Here is a 20199-nt window from a genome sequence, read left to right as displayed (position 1 = left end):
ATAAAGCATTTGTGGACCCATTTCTATGTAACACAATTTATTCTTCTGGGTGTTGGTATATTTCCTGAAAGTTTGGCTGTACCTTATTGTTACAACCTGTACAGATGGTGAGAAACCTGCTAGGGGTTCCTCAGATGCCACCTCCTGCATTGCCTTCTGTATATGCATGCAAATGTGCTGAGCATCTGTTTGATCTCTTAATCAGACTCTGAATAAAAGAGAACAGTGGTCTGATGCTCTGTGGTGTTGTGCTGTCAGAACTGTTTAAATGTGAGGGTTATAAATTTGAGACTACTGTCAGACACAGTCATATAGTATATGCCTCTATTGCAATAATTGAGGCCAGTGCCCAGATCGTAGCTGGCACTGTGGAACTGATGCGTGTGGCACGTACAGAAAATTGAGGAGTGCATCAACCACGAGCGACCACACTGCACCATGAAAAGAGCCTTCAAAATGTATATGAATTCTCTCCCTTGGTTGCTAAGGTTTAGGGCTTAGTGAGAAATGCTACTTTTGGACTGACTAGGTTTGGGCGCAGTTGTTTTAGAACTGACAGCCTCATCAGTGACTCACATATATCATCGTACTCGACATTCCCCTGTGTAACTTGTGAAGCAACTGGATGGTGTGGAGATGGAGAGTGGATGGAATGAGAACTCAACATTCTTCTTCTTCTATTGTCATTAGTATAAAACCGTGCATAGCATTGGATCATTAAAGGTTCTGCACTGCCAATCAGTGTCCTTTAGTAGGTGCTCTAGCCACTCCTACTCTATTGGCGGCATTTCACTATGGAGGAGTGGGTCGTGCACTCCGGCTGCTGCTACTTCATTTGCCATTATTGAAATTTGCCCCTGGCATAGGTTGTCACCGAGCACAAACCACAGTGCCTCATTGCGTTAGTGTGGACTTATCAGTAGCTGGGGTGGGTGTCTGTATATGAGATGGGCCACTAATGAACATTATAATTGCAGTTGCTGAGGTAGAGTAGCTCCCATTGGAGGCTGTGTCTTAGGTATTGTATGCTTGGCCGCAAAAAATCCACAATTGTCAAGCCAACATTTTAACATTTGGTTCTGTGGAGGATCTCTTTGGAAGCTAGCCATAAGTTGTTCCCCCATTAGCCCCATTACCACAATATCATCTAAATTGTGCAATTAGGGATGCCCTCAATCAACTGCTTCAGATATCTTTGTAACATAGCGCACACGCTATTTACTCAAAATGGAAATTGGTGGTACTGGTACATTCCGAATGACGTATGAAGAATAAGGAGCTTTTTTGACTCTTCATCAAAAGGAGGCTGTAAATAGACATCTTTGAGATCCACTTTGGAGAAATACTAGTCTCTGCCAAATTTTCACCAGCATCTCCTCTGTTCTCGGTACAAAGTAGAGTAGCGCACTGGTTAGCACACTGGACTCACATTCAGGAGGATGATGGTTCAAACCCACATCCCGCCATCTTGATTTAGGTTTTCTGTGATTTCCCTAAATCACTTAAGGCAAATACCAGGATGGTTCCTTTGAAAGGGTATTGCCACTTTCCCTCTCCATCCTTCTTTAATCCGAGCTTGTGCTTTGTCTCTAATGGCCTCGTTGTTGACAGGATGATAAACAGTAAGCTCCTCCTCCTCCTCCTCCTCCTCCTGTTCTTCATTTTGGTTGAAGACCAATATTAGATTGTGCATTTGCCATTGTCTTAAAAATCACCACATATGTGAACTCACTCGGCAGGCTTGTTAATAGGAAATACTGGTGTTGCCAGCTGATATTGATATGATAACATCAAGTACCTGCAATTTTTGTGCCTCTGCTTGGACAGCATTACAAATTATGAATGGGTTTGGCCATACTTGGTCGAAGTGCATTCCCACTTTTGGGAGTAGAATTCTGATGGAGTCATTTATGATTAGCTAGGCAGATACATTTTTATGAGCAAAAATGTTCTAAGTAGGCCAATGCTTTATATCAGATAGTGGATCTAGACTGTACATCAACAGAAGAGAACGTCACTGCAGAAAGCCAGTTTGTTTTCACTAGACGGAGCATCAACATAACATCACATCACTTCACATCACATCACATCACATAACTCTGTACTGAATGATGTAAGTTATGTTTCAAATACCATCTGTCTTACTAAGAGAAAGATTAAACAAAACCTCAGAGATCATGGAGTAAATGAGTCATCATTTACATTACCTAAGCAACTAGCAATGATAGTAGAGTGTATTAATGACTAAAGCAAAGTTCATAGCAGATGTTCTTTTCAGATGTTGTCTAGTGAATTTTCCACACTGCTAGAAAGTGAAAGAATAGGAAAAGAGGCATTCATGTATTTCAGATCATCACTGTTCATTTCTTTGACAAAATGTATACACATAAACACAACACCGTATTTAGTTGGCAATATATGGTGTCTTTTTACTGTATCCATTTTGTTTTGCTTTCTTTCCCAGTACCAAATAACTTAAAAACAGTAGTTTTCTCCATAAATACAGCAGACTCTCTCAGCATTAAAAAAATATTCCTTATGAAAATTGTTTCACTTTTTATGTTATTTATGGACACTGTAGGCGTTTCCTTTGTCCAGATGTTGTAAAGCTTTATCTTGTTTGCTTTCTGATACTTTGCCTCATTTTGTCAACAAACACTCGTAGGTAAACTAACTAAGTCCTCATGGGACATTTGCAATGTGTCACAGAAACAAAGCAAACAATAAAATTAAGATTAAGAAGACACACAAGCACAAAAAATCCATTACTGTAGTAAGAGTGAGCACGGCGAGAGTAGGTTAGCTTCCATCATTAGCAGATGATGCCTACCATCATGAACATCGAAATTTTCTTCCAAAAAATCCTATACAATAAGGTTTTGTTCCATTCTGTTGTAGGTTTGTGTGAATGCTGCATTTGAAATGATTTGTAGAATGTTTTGACATTCTATTCTGTGACTGGCATTGTAAATTGACCTTTAGGCAGCTGATGAAAGACGAAGGTCGAAAACAGAAATCTAGAAGGACTTTGACACTGCTACCTCTACACTGTGGCAATAGTTAAAAATGGAAATGAAAATACTGCAGTGTTTGGGAACAGAACCGAAAAGTTAGGAGATTGGCTAAACATGAAGATGCACACATTTCTCACGCTGTTCAGAAAACATGTCTTACTTAGCAGTTATTTAGAATTTGTGCAACTGGCTCTATGACTACTGATACGTTGCAGTCTATGTTGCCTGCAGTACTTGAGCAATATGATGCTAACCGTATCTTAAGTGATGCTTAAACTGGCTTATTTCAGTGCTGCTGACTCCATAGTCCCAAATTCCGTAGTGCATTGGTGGATATTGAAAGTGAGACAGTGTGTAATGAAATGTTCGAGAAAGTTTGTAAATGGCCTTTGCTATAATATCACTCATTGTTGTAGTCGATGATCATGTGTGCACAGCACCAATTATGACAGATGAGGATATTTTGACGATGGTTCATAGCACAGAAGGTCATATTGCTAGATTTCATGAACTTGGTGTTGTAGTTCCTGTTCCCGATACATCAGAAATGCAGAAAATTACAAAAAGTTTGTACAACTATTTAGATGAACACACAAATGGCAAAATGAATAAAATGATGACTGCCTTATCAAAAAGATTACCTGGAGCATTTAATCCATGAACTGGCTCATGAAGGTAACACCTTACACCTGTCAATTTTTCAATTCAGTTAGGGTAGCACAGGGAATCGGTGATCATAAGGCTGTTACAGCATCACTTAATATGGCTGTAAGTGTTGTGCATCAGTGGATGAAGTTGAAGAGCACTATACAACATGCAATATAATGAAAAGGATAGTTGCTACTCACCATAAAGCAGAGATGCTGAGTCGCAGAAAGGCACATCAAAAAGACTGTCAGAAAGTTATCTTTTGGCCAACAAGGCCTTTGTCAAAGATAGACATCATACACACATGCACACTCATGCAAATGCAACTCACACATACATGACCACAGTCTCCGACAGTCTTTCCGTTGTGCCTGTACCTACTGCTTTTTAAGTCTCATGCATGAATAGAGTGATGTGAGTTTCCGTGTTTTCTGAGCCCATGTTGATTCCTACAGAGGAGATTTTTGGTCTCCAGAAACATTATAATACGCAAACATAAAACATGTTCCAAAATTCTGCAACAGACCGACTTTGGAGATACATAACTATAGTTCTGTGTGCGCAAGCATGTGTGTGTGTGTGTGTGTGTGTGTGTGTGTGTGTGTGTGTGTGTGTGTGTGTGTGTGTTTTTCCCACAACCGTTCTTGAAACTGGGAATGATCTGTGCTTGGAATGACCTGTGCTTTTCTCAATCATTAGGAATGCTTCCCTCCTTCAGAGACCTACATCATACACCTGCTAGAAGAGAGACAAGTTCTTTCGCAGACTCTATTTAGAATTGAACTGGTATCCCATCATGTACAGTGGCCTTTCCTTTGTTGAGTGATTTCAGTTGCTTTTCTATTCCATGGTCACATAATTCAATATCAGTCTTTTTAAGTCACTATAAGCACAATAAAAAGATTCGCACAATCATAGCTTTCAGCCATTAAGGCTTTTGTCAGCAGTAGACACACACACACACACACACACACACACACACACACAAGCACAAGCACAACTAGCACACACGTCTGCAGTCTCAGAGAGCTGAAACTACACTACGAGCAGCAGCTCAAGTGCATGATGGGAGTGGCGACTGGGTGGGGGTAAGGAGGAGGCTGGGGCGGGGAGGAGGAGGGACAGTATGGTGGGAGTGGTGGACAGTGAAGTGTTGCAGTATAGACGGAGGGCAGGAGAGAAGGTGCGGAGGGGGAAGGGGGTAAGTAGTGGAAAGGAGAGAAATAAAAATAAAAATAAATTAAAAGACTGGGTGTGGCAGTGAAATGATGGCTGTGTAGTGCTGGAATGGGAACAGGGAGGGGGCTGGATGGGTGAGGACAGTGACTAACGAAGGTTGAGGCCAGAAGGGTTACGGGAACGTAGGATGTATTGCAGGGAAAGTTCCCACCTGCGCAATTCAGAAAAGCTGGTGTTGGTGGGAAGGATCCATATGGAAAAGGCTGTGAAGCAGTCAACTGAGATGAGGGGTTTCAAGTGTGGCAGCATGTTCAGCTACAGGGTGGTCCACTTGTTTTTCGGCCACAGTTTGTTGGTGGCCGTTCATGCGGACAGACAGCTTGTTGGTTGTCATGCCTACATAGAATGCAGCACAGTGGTTGCAGCTTAGCTTGTAAATCACATGACTGGTTTCACAGGTAGCTTTGCCCTTGATGGGATAGGTGATGTTAGTGACCGGACTAGAGTAGTAGCAACACAGTCATGAACCTTTCCTCCAGAAGCCTTAGTTCCACAGAAATATCAGTCCTTTCCAAAGGTCTCACCTTTTGCCCCACTCCCAAATTCAACCATGCAGGACTAGTTAATGACCTTCTCTCCTTCTCCCAGGCCATACAGTGGAACCACTGTTTCGCCACCAACCCGACCAATCAGACTCAACCAAAGACCAATATTGAACCTTGCCTAACTCAGTTCACTCCTCCATCCAACCATGATCCACCCCCACTGCCTCCAAACCACCCCCTGCTAATTTTCCAGAATTTCTTATCTTCGAACCTTGCCTCACCATCATTCCCCAAATCCCTCAACATGCTTACTAACCTTACATCCACAGAAAGAACTGCAGCCTACCATCTAAAAACTGATCCCAATCTTATAATCCTACCTGCTGACAATGGCTCCACCACTGTAGTTTTGAACTGCAAGGATTACGTGGCAGAAGGACTCCGTCAGCTGTCAGTTACTTCCACCTACAAACCATGCCACAGTGATCCCATTCCAGCAATCCAGCAGCATCTCTAGTCACTACTCAAATCCTTAGGCCCATCCCAGAAACTCTCCCCATAGTCCATCTCTCTACTTACCCCTACCACTCCCTGCACTCCCACCTTCTACATGCTTCCTCAAGTCCATAAACCCAACCACCCAGGACGCCCCATTGTGGCCGGCTACTGTGCCCCCACTGAGAGAACCTCTGCTCTCGTAGACCAACACCTTCAACCTATTACCCAGAACCTATCCTCCTATATAAAAGATACCAACCATTTCCTCAACCGACTCCCCACAGTTTCTTTCCCTTTACCACATGGTGCCCTGCTCATCACTATTGATGCCACTACTGGATGGATATTTAACATTGTTACTGCGACCTCCAAGGTCCAATATATATGTCCTTTTAATTTTATTTTTACCTCTAGGTGTCATGATCTTCAACTTGCAACAGGGTAGCATGTGCTTAGCTTCACAGTATTCAGTGTATGACTAGTGCTGTAACATGTAGTTCTGTTTGATGCATGGCAATATACTTCAGTGTATTGATGACTCACAACGATTGTGTGTCTTTTAATTCTAGTTTCTCCCATGGATGTTGATGATGGTAGGTTTCAACTCTTTCATACTCTAGTGACACCACAAGCTGTGTTTTAATTTGCATTATGTTCATTCAGCAATGTTTTGTGCTCACAGGTTTTATCATATACCTTGATTTGCATGTGCTGTTTGGGCTCGTCTTTTGACTGTGTTTCAGAGATGTATTAGTGATCATGTATGGTTCAGATCGGATGCCCATCTGTCATTTCATCCAAGGTTTTCTGAGGATTGACATATTTTTACAAGCACTTGTACCTTGGAATTCGTGGCACATGAAGTATTATTTTTTGAGTAGATCACGTTTCTGTCTACTTTGTTCGGTAGGTTATGTTGACTAAGTAGTTTTATTCTAGATGCAGATATGACCTGAAGATATACCTGCAGGTTATGAAACTGGTCGTCACATTGTGAAAACATGATAAAGAGCTATTGCGTATTTGGACTTCCCCTCAATTTTAATGTAGACTATTTTACCATCTCTGATTTTAAATTGTTTAATTGTTGTTCGCAGGGTCACCCATGAATGTCTGTAAACAAACATTCTGACAGTTTGTCGTAAGAGGAGAACATAAAAAATATTTTTAGTACAGTGATTTAATCAACTGTCCACATGAATCTGTACCTAAGTTATTTTGCCCTTGTTGGATTATCATATTTGTAGCACAAAAAATATTTTTATCCCCCTGTTAACTTGCACAAATGAACCATGGACCTTGCCATTGGTGGGGAGGCTTGCGTGCCCCAATGATACAGATAGCCATACCGTAGGTGCAACCACAACGGAGGGGTATCAGTTGAGAGGCCAGACAAACGTGTGGTTCCTGAAGAGGAGCAGCAGCCTTATCAGTAGTTGCAGGGGCAACAGTCTGGATGATTGACTGACCTGGCCTTGTAACACCAACCAAAACGGCCTTGCTGTGCTGGTACTGCGAACGGTTGAAAGCAAGGGGAAACTACGGCTGTAATTTTTCCCGAGGGCATGCAGCTTTACTGTATGATTAAATGATGATGGCGTCCTCTTGGGTAAAATATTCCGGAGGTAAAATAGTCCCCCATTCGTATCTCCAGGCGGGGACTACTCAAGAGGATGTCGTTATCAGGAGAAAGAAAACTGGCGTTCTACGGATCGGAGCGTGAAATGTCAGATCCCTTAATTGGGCAGGTAGGTTAGAAAATTTAAAAAGGGAAATGGATAGGTTAAAGTTGGATATAGTGGGATTTAGTGAACTTCGGTGGCAGGAGGAACAAGACTTTTGGTCAGGTGAATACAGGGTTATAAATACAAAATCAGATAGGGGTAATGCAGGAGTAGGTTTAATAATGAATAAAAAACTAGAAGTACGGGTAAGCTACTACAAACAGCATGGTGAATGCATCATTGTGGCCAAGATAGACACGAAGCCAACACCTACTACAGTAGTACAATTTTATATGCCAACTAGCTCTGCAGATGACGAATAAATTGATGAAATGTATGGTGAGATAAAAGAAATTATTCAGGTAGTGAAGGGAGACGAAAATTTAATAGTCCTGGGTGACTGGAAATTGAGAGTAGGAAAAGGGAGAGAAGGAAACATAGTAGGTGAATATGGATTGGGGCTAAGAAATGAAAGAGGAAGCCGCCTGGTAGACTTTTGCACAGAGCATAACTTAATCATAGCTAACACGTGGTTCAAGAATTATAAAAGAAAGCTGTATACATGGAAGAAGCCTGGAGATCCTAGAAGGTTTCGGATAGATTATATAATGGTAAGACAGAGATTTAGGAACCAGGTTTTAAATTGTAAGACAGTTCCAGGGGCAAATGTGGACTCTGACCACAATCTATTGGTTATGAACTGTAGATTAAAACTGAAGAAACTGCAAAAAGATAGGAATTTAAGAAGATGGGACATGGATAAAATGACTAAACCAGATGTTGTACAGAGTTTCAGGGTGAGCATAAGGGAACAATTGACAGGAATGGGGGAAAGAAGTACAGTAGAAGAAGAATGGGTAGCTTTTAGGGATGAAGTAGTGAAGGCAGCAGAGGATCAAGTAGGTAAAAAGACGAGGGCTAATAGAAATCCTTGGGTAACAGAAGAAATATTGAATTTAATTGATGAAAAGAGAAAATATAAAAATGCAGTAAATGAAGCAGGCAAAACGGAATACAAACGTCTCAAAAATGAGATCGACAGGAAGTGCAAAATGGCTAAGCAGGGATGGCTAGAGGACAAATGTAAGGATGTAGAGGCTTATCTCACTAGGGGCAAGATAGATACTGCCTACAGGAAAATTAAAGAGACCTTTGGAGAAAGAGGACAAATGTAAGGATGTAGAGGCTTATCTCACTAGGGGCAAGATAGATACTGCCTACAGGAAAATTAGAGAGACCTTTGAAGAAAAGAGAACCACTTGTATGAATATCAAGAGCTCAGATGGAAACCCAGGTCTAAGCAAAGAAGGGAAAGCAGAAAGTTGGAAGGAGTATATAGAGAGTCTATACAAGGGTGATGTACTTGAGGACAATATTATGGAAATGGAAGAGGATGTAGATGAAGATGAAATAGGGGATATGATACTGCGTGAAGAGTTTGACAAAGCAATGAAAGACCTGAGTCGAAACAAGGCCCCAGGAGTAGACAACATTCCATTAGAACTACTGACAGCCTTGGGAGAGCCAGTCCTGACAAAACTCTACCATCTGGTGAGCAAGATGTATGAGACAGGCCAAATACCCTCAGACTTCAAGAAGAATATAATAATTCCAATCCCAAAGAAAGCAGGTGTTGACAGTTGTGAAAATTACCGAACTATCAGTTTAATAAGTCACAGTTGCAAAATACTAACACGAGTTCTTTACAGACGAATGGAAAAACTAGTAGAAGCCAACCTCGGGGAAGATCAGTTTGGATTCCTTAGAAATGTTGGAACACGTGAGGCAATACTGACCCTCCGACTTATCTTAGAAGCTGGATTAAGGAAAGACAAACCTATGTTTCTAGCATTTGTAGACTTAGAGAAAGCTTTTGACAATGTTGACTGGAATACTCTCTTTCAAATTCTAAAGGTGGCAGGGGTAAAATACAGGGAGTGAAAGGCTATTTACAGTTTGTACAGAAACCAGATGGTAGTTATAAGAGTCAAGGGGCATGAAAGGGAAGCAGTGGTTGGGAAGGGAGTGAGACGGGGTTGTAGCCTCTCCCCAATGTTATTCAATCTGTATATTGAGCAAGCAATAAAGGAAACAAAAGAAATGTCCAGACTAGGTATTAAAGTCCGTGGAGAAGAAATAAAAACTTTGAGGTTCGCTGATGACATTGTAATTCTGTCAGAGACAGCAAAGGACTTGGAAGAGCAGTTGAACGGAATGGGCAGTGTCTTGAAAGGAGGGTATAAGATGAACATCAACAAAAGCAAAACGAGGATAATGGAATGTAATCGAATTAACTCGGGTGATGCTGAGGGAATTAGATTAGGAAATTAGAGACTTAAAGTAGTAAAGGAGTTTTGCTATTTGGGGAGCAAAATAACTGATGATGGTCGAAGTAGAGAGGATATAAAATGTAGACTGGCAATGGCAAGGAAAGCGTTTCTGAAGAAGAAAAATTTGTTAACATCGAGTATAGATTTAAATGTCAGGAAGTCGTTTCTGAAAGTATTTGTATGGAGTGTAGCCATGTATGGAAGTGAAACGTGGGCGATAAATAGTTTAGACAAGACGAGAATAGAAGCTTTCGATATGTGGTGCTACAGAAGAATGCTGAAGATTAGATGGGTAGATTACATAACTAATGAGGAGGTATTGAATAGAATTGGGGAGAGGAGGATCTTGTGGCACAACTTGACTAGAAGAAGGGATCGGTTGGTAGGACATGTTCTGAGAGATCACCAATTTAGTATTGGAGGGCAGCGTGGAGGGTAAAAATCGTAGAGGGAGACCAAGAGATGAATACACTAAGCAGATTCAGAAGAATGTAGGCTGCAGTAGGTACTGGGAAATGAAGAAGCTTGCACAGGATAGAGTAGCATGGAGAGCTGCATCCAACCAGTCTCAGGACTGAAGACCACAACAACAACAACACATAAAATTACAGGAACTGGAAATGTTGTAAGGTAGTGTTCCATCAAATCCTTATCAGGTTTCTGGAAATAAAAAATTAAAAAGATTTATTTTCCTAATTGTCTGCTGTTCTGCCAGTGGACATCTTGCTTGTCTTAACTTCCCTTCTCAACATACCGATCAGGATGAATCCAGCAAGAGGAGTGCTGTAACCATACCAGAGCCTCTAGACCTGTAATATTATGGGTGGAAGTAACCCTCTGAACAGAAGACCATTATAAGCATGTTATTTTTCCTAAGACATCAGATTGCGTAACTTACGGGTGATGCATTCTACACAAGATTTTCAACAGAATTTTTATAGTTTGTCAGAATCAAAAATACATATGTTTTTGTGTTTACCAATTTTAGTTTATTTAAAAAACCATCTCAAATCTAATTGTAAAATAAAAGTAAAATAAAATAATATTAAAAATGTAGATCCTGACAGACTGTAAATATCCTGTTGAAACAAGGAGCAACCAAAGTGTTCTAGAAGCAAAGTCTTCTTGTGTTAAAAAAGGATGATAAGTAAAATTTCCAACTTTTTAGATGTGGGTGTGGCTATCAAATTGTGTAACATTTGATATATAAAAATGTAATCCAAAAGTTGTAGTACTTCATAAAAACTTTAATTAATCAATCATGTGAGACTTCACTAAATACCCTCTATGGCACTGTACCTAAGAAAACAGAGTAACAAGTGTGATTATTCATTTTTGTGTTATATTTTAACTGTTAATGTTTCATGTATTAAGACAATGTTGCAAAAATACATTAACCTATTTTAACATTTAATTTTCTCTACAAGATTTTCTTAACTATTGTTCTAAGCTCTGATATATTTTCAGGTGAAAAGCCATTCAAATGCAATGAATGCGACTACCAGACCTCCGACCACAATTCCCTCCGGCGTCACAAAATGCGCCACAGTGGAGCCAAGCCTTACAAGTGCCCTCACTGTACTTACGCTTGCATTCAGTCCAGTACATACAAGGCACATATAAAAACCAAACATCCAGGTATTTGTTATTATGTCAATGATTTTTTTCTGTTCTGCAAATTGTCTTCACATTTAAGTAATATGGGCTATAAATGTCTTTTTCAGCTGTAATAAATATCCTAATTAGACCATATACATTTTGCTTTATTGTAAAGCATCTTTAGTGGTCTCTGTAACAGTGTAGTTTTTCTTACAAAGCTGTTTGTCAAGGCCATAAAAAGTTTTAAATTACTGTTATTAAGTAGTATTAAATTACAATTATTACTCATGATATTTTGCTTCTTATTTCTTCCTAATGTTCTTCCATACTTAGGTGTTCAATATTTTAGAACCTTGCTCTGCACTAACATTGGACAGGTTTACGTTTTCATGTTGTGTACAGGCACTTACACCTCATGTTATTTGTTTTGATGTTGCGAGATATGTTCGTTTTTTTTTTTTTCCTGTGGCTGTGGGAGTATGTTAGCTGCTCTGTGTGACACTTTTTGTGGTGGCTAGAGGAATTGTTATTTATCTATTATATGTTTTATTTGTTTGAATAAAATATGGTTCCTGAAGTTTGTTTGGTTATTTATTGTGTATTTCTTTTCTGCATCTGTATTTTGATTTGGAAGTTTTTTAGTGTTAGGAGATGCTTTATGCTGCTGAGTCTGATTACTTTCGTATCTGTTTCTATTGTGGTTGACGGATGGTTTTCTTGTCACAGATGTTCTGCAAATGTTGAATGGCTGGTGCCACGCTTCAATGTTCTGTTATATTCTTTATATCCCAAGGTACAATAGAAACAGATATGACCGTAATATCAGTATCACATGAAATATCCAACATACCCACACCACAGCACCATAGTAAAGTTGCACACATGGAAACACGCACGAAGTCGAAAAATGTGAGAGGAATAGCACAATATTCCAAAGTCACAGAAAACAAAACAAGTGATGATTGCATCTCACAACACCAAAACAAACAACACTAGGTGTAAGTACATGTACACAACATGAAAACATAAACCAATCCAGAGTCAGTGAAGTGCAATGCTCTAAAAAACTGAACACCTATATGTGGAAGCACATTAGGATGGAGGAGGAAGCAAAATATTGTGAGTAATGATAATAAAATAATACTATTTAATAACAGCAATGTAAAACATAAAAACTGTTTATGATCTTGACATATTACTTTTTAAGAAAAACCAAATTGTTACAGTGACCACTGAAGATGCTTTAAAATAAAGCGAAACGTCTTTTGTCTAAGTGAGATATTTATTACATTTGCAAAAGGTGGTTATAATCTATGTTACCTGTATAACAACTACTTCAAAAGAAAAGGAGACATAGAAATGAAAAAGATGACATGTAACGTATGTATCTTCTTATTATGTTGGTATAGTGCACAGTTATCAACCCATAGAAAACAAGCCAGTGTTGCAAGAAAATTTGCTGAAAAGCAGAAATCGAATTAAAACATACTGTCAAATCAGGAAATACATAAAAAATCTTAATTCAAAATATGACACATACTCAAAATACAGAAAGCAGAAGTGAATATTAATAATGTGCATGTCAGATGCGGACACTAATCTCCAATTAGTACCTTTACAAAGGAAAAAATAAAATAAAATAATAGTTGTGATTTGCAACACAGGGGGTAAGAAAAGGTCACTTCAAATTTTTAAAGTGCATGTAACTCACCAGCTCAATGGCTGTTAAGAAAATACTTCAATTTTTACTACAGGTGGTGTGCATCAGTTATCATCCAGTGCAACAAGTGCTGTGGACCATGTGGTGTGCTTTGGCACGTATTAAAAAGTTTCAGTAGCAAGTAACTGTATCAGTAACATTGACATGTTTTAATATTTGCCAAAGGAATTTAAAAGATTTCCAGTACATGTCACCTGACAATGTTCAGTGAATGCTACTAGTAGTGGAAATTAAAGCATTTTCTTAACAGCTGCTGAGGTGGTACTTTACATTTACCTTAAGGTATGCATGATGCAAAAAAAACTGTGTGTACAAAATTTTAGAGTGTTTAGAGAAGATAAAGAGAAACACTTTTATGTGACAAAAATGTCACAGATGCACTGTTTCTCTGATAGGGGTCCATAAAGGTTTCAACACTAGTAATATTCAGAATTTGTGTTTAAACTGCTTTGTTTTAGAGATGTTGCTGACCTATGGATTTATTTTTGTGGGGTAAGATAAAAAATCTGTTCTACGAGGCACTGATAGATACTCCAGAAGAACTGGTAAACTGTTTGGTTGGAGCTGCAGCCATTATTCATGAAACACCAGGCTGTTTCAAGCACATTAATGTTCAGTTGCACATTAATTTAAATGAACAACATTTTTAACAACACCTCTAAAATAAAATATGACACCAATCCGACGCTGTCTCTGAACATCACTGACATCGAAACCTTCATAGTGCTCCTGGAAATAAAATGTTTCTGTTTATCTCTTATATACACACTAAAATTTAATGTTCTTAGTTTTCTTTTACATCCTGTACAACCAGAACACCACAAAGTGAAACATGCATAAAATTATATTATGTCTTTCTGAACTTTGATCAGAAGATGCAAAATAACAGGTTTTAAATAAATCATGTATTCTGTATCTGCTACTTACATTTGTTACTTTATACAATTCTTGAAGTGATTTTTCCCCTTTTGTTGTAGTCCATTTTCTCTTCACTTTTCTCTGTTTAGATATCTAGTTTCCTCTTCTGATGAAGAAACTGCTTTCAGATGTTATAAGCTACAATTTAAACATCTGTCTTATTCATGTATGACAGCCTTATTGCAGCTGTTTTAGTACAGTGTACATTACATAGACAACACAGAAATTATGTTTTCAAGTTGAGGAATTGGGTGAATAAAGTTATGTATTGGAACAGTTCTTTTGACCATTCAACATATCCCCTACAAATAATAATAATAGTTATTCTCATGAGTTTATTAAAAAATTGTCAGTACCTAGCTTAACAGTGAATGTCTGATATACATTACATATAGGAAGCTAATAGGTCAATGGTTTTGTGTCTTGTCTGTCCCCCTTTTTTTTTAACGCAGATAATGACAGCATTCTACCAGTTTTTGAGGAATTCTCTTCTTTTATAAATATTCTGTAACTAACTTTGGAAGTTCAAACAACAGTAAATTGAGGTTGGAATAACAACAGTGCTATGAAAAGGACACGTAGCTACTTCCCAAATAGTTCAATCTATTTTTTTCATAATACTGTAATATTGGAAGTTCCCTCTGTGTAACTTTGCCTCCAACTTTAAACTTTAGAAACTATATAATGTCCAGGTGACTTTCCTTTTGACACACTCTCAACTGGCATAACGTAAATCTGGTATTTCTTCCTGATGTCATTATTATCAGTCTTAATTACCTATATTTCTAATTCATATTTTGAATGACACAAACATTGAAAGATATGTAGGAATTCTTGTTCAATTTTCTCTCTATTATTGTTTTCTTTAAAAATTTAATTCTAATCTTTGTCTTGCTAATGTTGCTGAGCACTTGGTGTTCCACCAGAATATTCCACATCTGTGACTGCTATTTTCTGCCTTGGTATAGTGCTGTGTTCAGCATCATTAATTGCAATGAGTCGTTCCTTATAGCGTTCTTGGCCAGAAAGTCTTGTATCTATACCTGTTACTCTCTCTAACATGCATTTCACCCATTCAACTTTTTATGCTCCAACCACTGTTTCTATAATGTTTACTGAATAAAGTAGCCACATTACTAACTCCTGTGATTATTATTATTGTGGTCTGATTCTAACAGCCTTACTTCTTTGCTTCACTATTAAAATCTGCCAAAGCAGTTGTGGGATCAACATTGATGAGCAATTATTAATTATGTACACCCACTTATGTGTGTGGTCAGGATTGGAAAGTGATGTTGGCTTGTAAATGAAATACGGTACTCACGTTCAGAATAAGAAACTGTATCAGCTCACGGGGATTGCGTGGCGAGGTTTGCCAGGGGGACGAGAGAGGGCAGCACCAGTAGCCCCACACCCACATTGGAGGAAGAAGGGAAATTCAAGTGCAAATATTAAGTCGAAGCCATTTAGCATCTGCTCTATGCGGCGGCTCTGAACACAGCAGAAAGAGGCTTTTTTTGGCCACAGACCCAAGAGCCATTAGTATCACAAGTTAAGTAATCTTGCAACATGTTTTGATCGACAAGGCAGCTTTACTAATGATCATTCAGCCTGTTCTGTCGTGAGCTGTTCGACTGTTGTCACATCAGCTGAAAGGTGAGGGATGAAAAAGGCAGCCGCGTTGTAAAATTTAAATAATAAGAATTTCTTGCTTCAGGGGCGTGGAAGCATGTTGTACTTATCCCTCCCTGAATGGATGCACCACAGGTGAATTAGACAATCTTAATGGGACCATAAATCAAGGGGTAACAATATTTTAAGTTCATGTAAGTATTCAATGAAATATGAGTACAATTATTATGCCATTATGTGGTGACCACAGTTGGCAGCAGGTGACTGTGATGACAGCGAGGTTACAAAGGTAGACAAAGGTGGTTTCATAGTCAGTTTTAAGGAGTAACAGCAACTGAAAAACTCATATGACAAGGATTATAACTTAAAAATATTTAATACATGGTTTGAGGTTGGTATTTAGGATTAATAAAGGAGGTGAATAATCAATTTCTAGTGGTAATGGACTCAATGTGATTTGCAATAGAATAGGGGTTGTGTGACATTGAAAAGCCTCCTCCACAGACTGCAGTTGGTCTTTTTAAGATTACGTGAACACACAATGTCCATTTTCCTTACGTTGACTGGGCAACTATCAGGGTTTCACCAGTTGGTTACCAATGTGACAATAAAGCATACCAATATCACAGAACAGAGTTTTTTAACACAGTAGTTCATTCTAATTGTAATCAGGATCTGCGGAAGGCACTAAGTCGACTTGTCTGATTGAATCTTTTTGAGCATCAAATGGAGTGGCATATGTAATTAAATAGACTTAACTAACAAGAGCGTAAAATGACTCAACTACAGAACATGACACTTTTCATTTGCATTAATGTGTCTTATATACAAGAAACAATCCAATTAAATTAAACACCTGAGAGGTGACAGAAAGATTGTAAAAATAACTCTTGAAAAACATTGAATGAACAAATAAGCACAAGTAATAAAAGAATATTTCTTGAAATAGTCACAAAAGTAAGTAGTTCATTAGACAAATACAGAATAACAGTTTTTATAGAAGTAAACAATTCCATGTGAAATTACAAAATTTCCTTTCATGACAGTAGAAAAATAAAAGTCATCACTAAATTTTACAATTAACCATCAATGATAAAGTGCACCAGAGTTGTAAAAATTGTTTATTTCTAAAAAGGAAAGTACAATCTGGTTTCAGGACATGTGTCCTATCTTCAGGTGCATCTGCAAAAATTGGCTAAATGGCAAACAGTTAACATCTTAGAAAAAATTGGTTTTATGAAATGTAAAATTAATAACCCTGAGAAGGCACTTAAGGAACAAGCAGAGTTAAAGCATGGAGGCATACTTAATAACTAAATCCAATGCTTTCAGTGTATTACAGCCTGGTAAAATTGTTCTGTGTGTTCCAATTATAAGGCATCTGTATGTCTTCCTTTCACGATTGCACCCTGTATTTGGGGCCTGTGGACCACAGCACGTTTATGTGCTTTCTTGTTGAAGGTTACTATGTTAGTTATTGCTTTTATTGTTTTCAGTGATTTTTATTATTTTGGTTTTATTTTTAATTTTACTGATATGGTCAGTGCTGCTGTGAGCAATGTTCCTTAAAAATCTTTCATTGTCCTTTTTATTGTAATGATTATTCTTACTGTGAATAATATTGCTCTTAATGTGATCGATATTGCTCTAACTTAGCTGCTTCTACTGTAATTGCTGATAGCCTATAAATGTTTAATAGGTTTTTATCCATTTGCATTAGTTGCACCATGGCTTTGTATTGGTACAAAGAGTGGCATTGGAGAAATTATATCAGTTTACTTTTGATGGATCCTATTGGTTGGTTTGCAGGGTATTCAAGTGCAGACGTGGTAATCTGTTATTCTTGATCGCTGTTACATGAGAGAAGTTAGCTTCCACTTCAGTGGATGCTGGTTTGTGGTTTCTCGGACTTGTTTCTAGCAGTTTCATTAATACAAATTTTGACTATCAGATGGGGTGAGCCATCCACTTGCCCGATTATGGGCACATGGCCGCTCCCAGCATTTTAACTTCAGGTTGTGCTTGATATGGGTATGATGAGTGTATATGCAGCAGTGGTGAGTTATAAGTTTTACTCAGGGGGTTCCACTGTGTTTTCACACATGCCTACAGGTGCACTGTGTATATAACACCTACCTGTCTTCATGCAAGTCCATGTGTGGCATGCCCTTAACCATGGGACATTAGAAGTTACATAATTGAGATTTGGGAAGTCATCCCATTAATACTTTCTATTTGATTCAATGTTGGTTTCTGCTCTATTAATTGGGGACCTTTGTCATTTAATGTAGGTCCTCCTCTTTGAGAAGCTTTCTGGCAGATATAGCGCCGAAGAGGGTATCTTGTTCTATGCCATATACCAGGAATGCTCTGTTTTAAGCTATTTTAACCTCAGTTGTGCATCCTTTATGGACTCACATTTTAATGTACATACAGTGCTTTTTGTGAAGAATTTCTGTTGGTTCTCTTCAGTTTTTCTTATGTTAATGATGTGAATAGGTGTTATTATTGATTTATAATTTTGCATATGAAGATGGGACATAGATGCTGAAACCAAGTTTTGCTTTCCTTTTTAGAAACAAATTATTTTTACAACTCTAGTGGACTTTATCATTGACAATAATAAATAACGACAGTTGTGGATGTCCCATAAATAGAAACGTTTTACAGTTCACTCTGGTACAATTCATTGGAACTAGGCCAAGGCATGTAATCACGTGGAGTGTCTGTACGCATTCTACTATGTAGCTTGCGCATGAAACCGTAGTATGTAGTCATGCTCAGTATCAGAATAGCAAGCAGGGTGGAAGTTATCACGGGAACAGTCATGTTAAGTAAAATATTGTGCTAGTGGAATGCCTTAACATGGGCAGCAGCTTGATCTAGTGTGATTTTTTGCTGCTACTGGTCCAAAGATTTGAGCAATACGGTGTTGTTAGTATCCAGGAGAACTGATAAGACAAGATGTGTGCTGAGAGAGAACTTAAATTCCAGAATAAATAACAAGAATGGTGTAATATTAGCATTCAAAGTTTCTGTCAATTGTGTGGAGAACCAAAATCCAGGGCCAAGGATTTTGTAGATGGATGGTTCAACAGAATTCCTGTTACTCAGCATTACTCGTAATGTGTTAGAAAATGTGTTTGGAGTGAAATTCTGATTGTAATACACAAGTGAAACCAGAATGGCGTATTGGATGGCACATAAATAGCTGTTTCTTAAGTGGTGTAGCTAAGGTTGCCTTACTTTGACTATCAGTTGGGAACACGGTGATTGTTTGGTTTCTGCTCATAACAGAAGTTTCACAAAGAAGTGTTGTTGTATGAAGTTAAATTGGAACAAATGTAGTTTTGAGCTGTACTGGCAACTCCATCAGACAAAGCTGTAGACATCTGTCGATCTCAGCTGACATTAGTCATTTGTTTGCCTAACTAAGTACTTGTGAGTAAATTTCCAGGGAATGGGAATGTGTAAAACATATATCCTTTCACTTTACAATTCAGACAAGAGGGAGGTATCCTCAAGTCCAGAATAAGTTTGAGGTAATCTTGAATCAGCTTTACAATAATATGGTTATAATAAAGTGGTATAAAACTAGAAGTGAGGGGTATATCATTTGAAGACAGAGGGGTGGGGAGAGTCATAGTTGTGTTGACGTATTCATAAGGGTATGAAGCAAGGATTCAGCAGGAATTAAAATCGAACTCAGCTTATTTTGCAGGTCAGTCTGTATTGCCAACACTAATATATCCACTAGTGCATGAAAGAAGTTGGTGTTGAAAACACAGCTTGTAATACACAAAATACCATTAAAGTTTCCATTATGTTACAAAGTTGCTTTTGAACATAATCTATATCTTGATTTATTATGTCATGGAGGATTTCGTAATGAGATAGTAACTGGGTGGGGACCAGTTTAATTAGTTGCATATGTGACAGTAAGCTGTCTGCACTATGTTCCAAGAGGAAGCACAGGCTACGAAAGACAATGAATTGTGTCATTCAAGTGTAAACAAAGACAATGAATTGTGTTGCCAGTGTCTACTTGGAGCAGTTCTGGGTTGCACTTATTCAGCAGTCATTGAACAATAGTGACTTTTGGTGTACTCCCTTGTAGCATAAGTTTTCAAATTTCGAGCACTTTGGTGTGTGTCACCCCAAGAATTTTAATGTCTATGCTTCCAAAAATTTCTATGCTCACTTGCAAAATTTGTGAATCACTCATTTGAGATAAACTGTGATTCACATGTGTCTGTTCATCATCAAAAATAATTATTTGTTAATGGAGCCACTAAAAAATATCTCCTCTTAAAAAATCCTTCTTTACCTGTGTCCAAATGATTTTCCCTGAACCGCCGATATTTTGTCGGCATACAGGTAGTTTAACTTCAA

At 38.3% G+C, this 20199-nt stretch overlaps 1 protein-coding gene across 1 annotated transcript in view; it reads left to right on the top strand.

The window, feature by feature from the left end:
• LOC126416029 (uncharacterized) overlaps positions 1-20199 on the top strand; it is a 103992-nt gene that overhangs the window by 72168 nt on the left and 11625 nt on the right. The window contains exon 8 of the mRNA XM_050083483.1: positions 11406-11576. Coding sequence (XP_049939440.1) covers positions 11406-11576 — 171 coding nt within the window. The remainder of the gene's footprint in view (positions 1-11405; positions 11577-20199) is intronic.

This window comes from Schistocerca serialis, chromosome 8, assembly GCF_023864345.2.
Source record: "Schistocerca serialis cubense isolate TAMUIC-IGC-003099 chromosome 8, iqSchSeri2.2, whole genome shotgun sequence".
In the NCBI taxonomy this organism is placed as follows: domain Eukaryota; kingdom Metazoa; phylum Arthropoda; class Insecta; order Orthoptera; family Acrididae; genus Schistocerca; species Schistocerca serialis.
The sequence above is the reverse complement of the archived record's forward strand: the minus strand, read 5'-3'. Positions and strand labels throughout refer to the sequence as shown.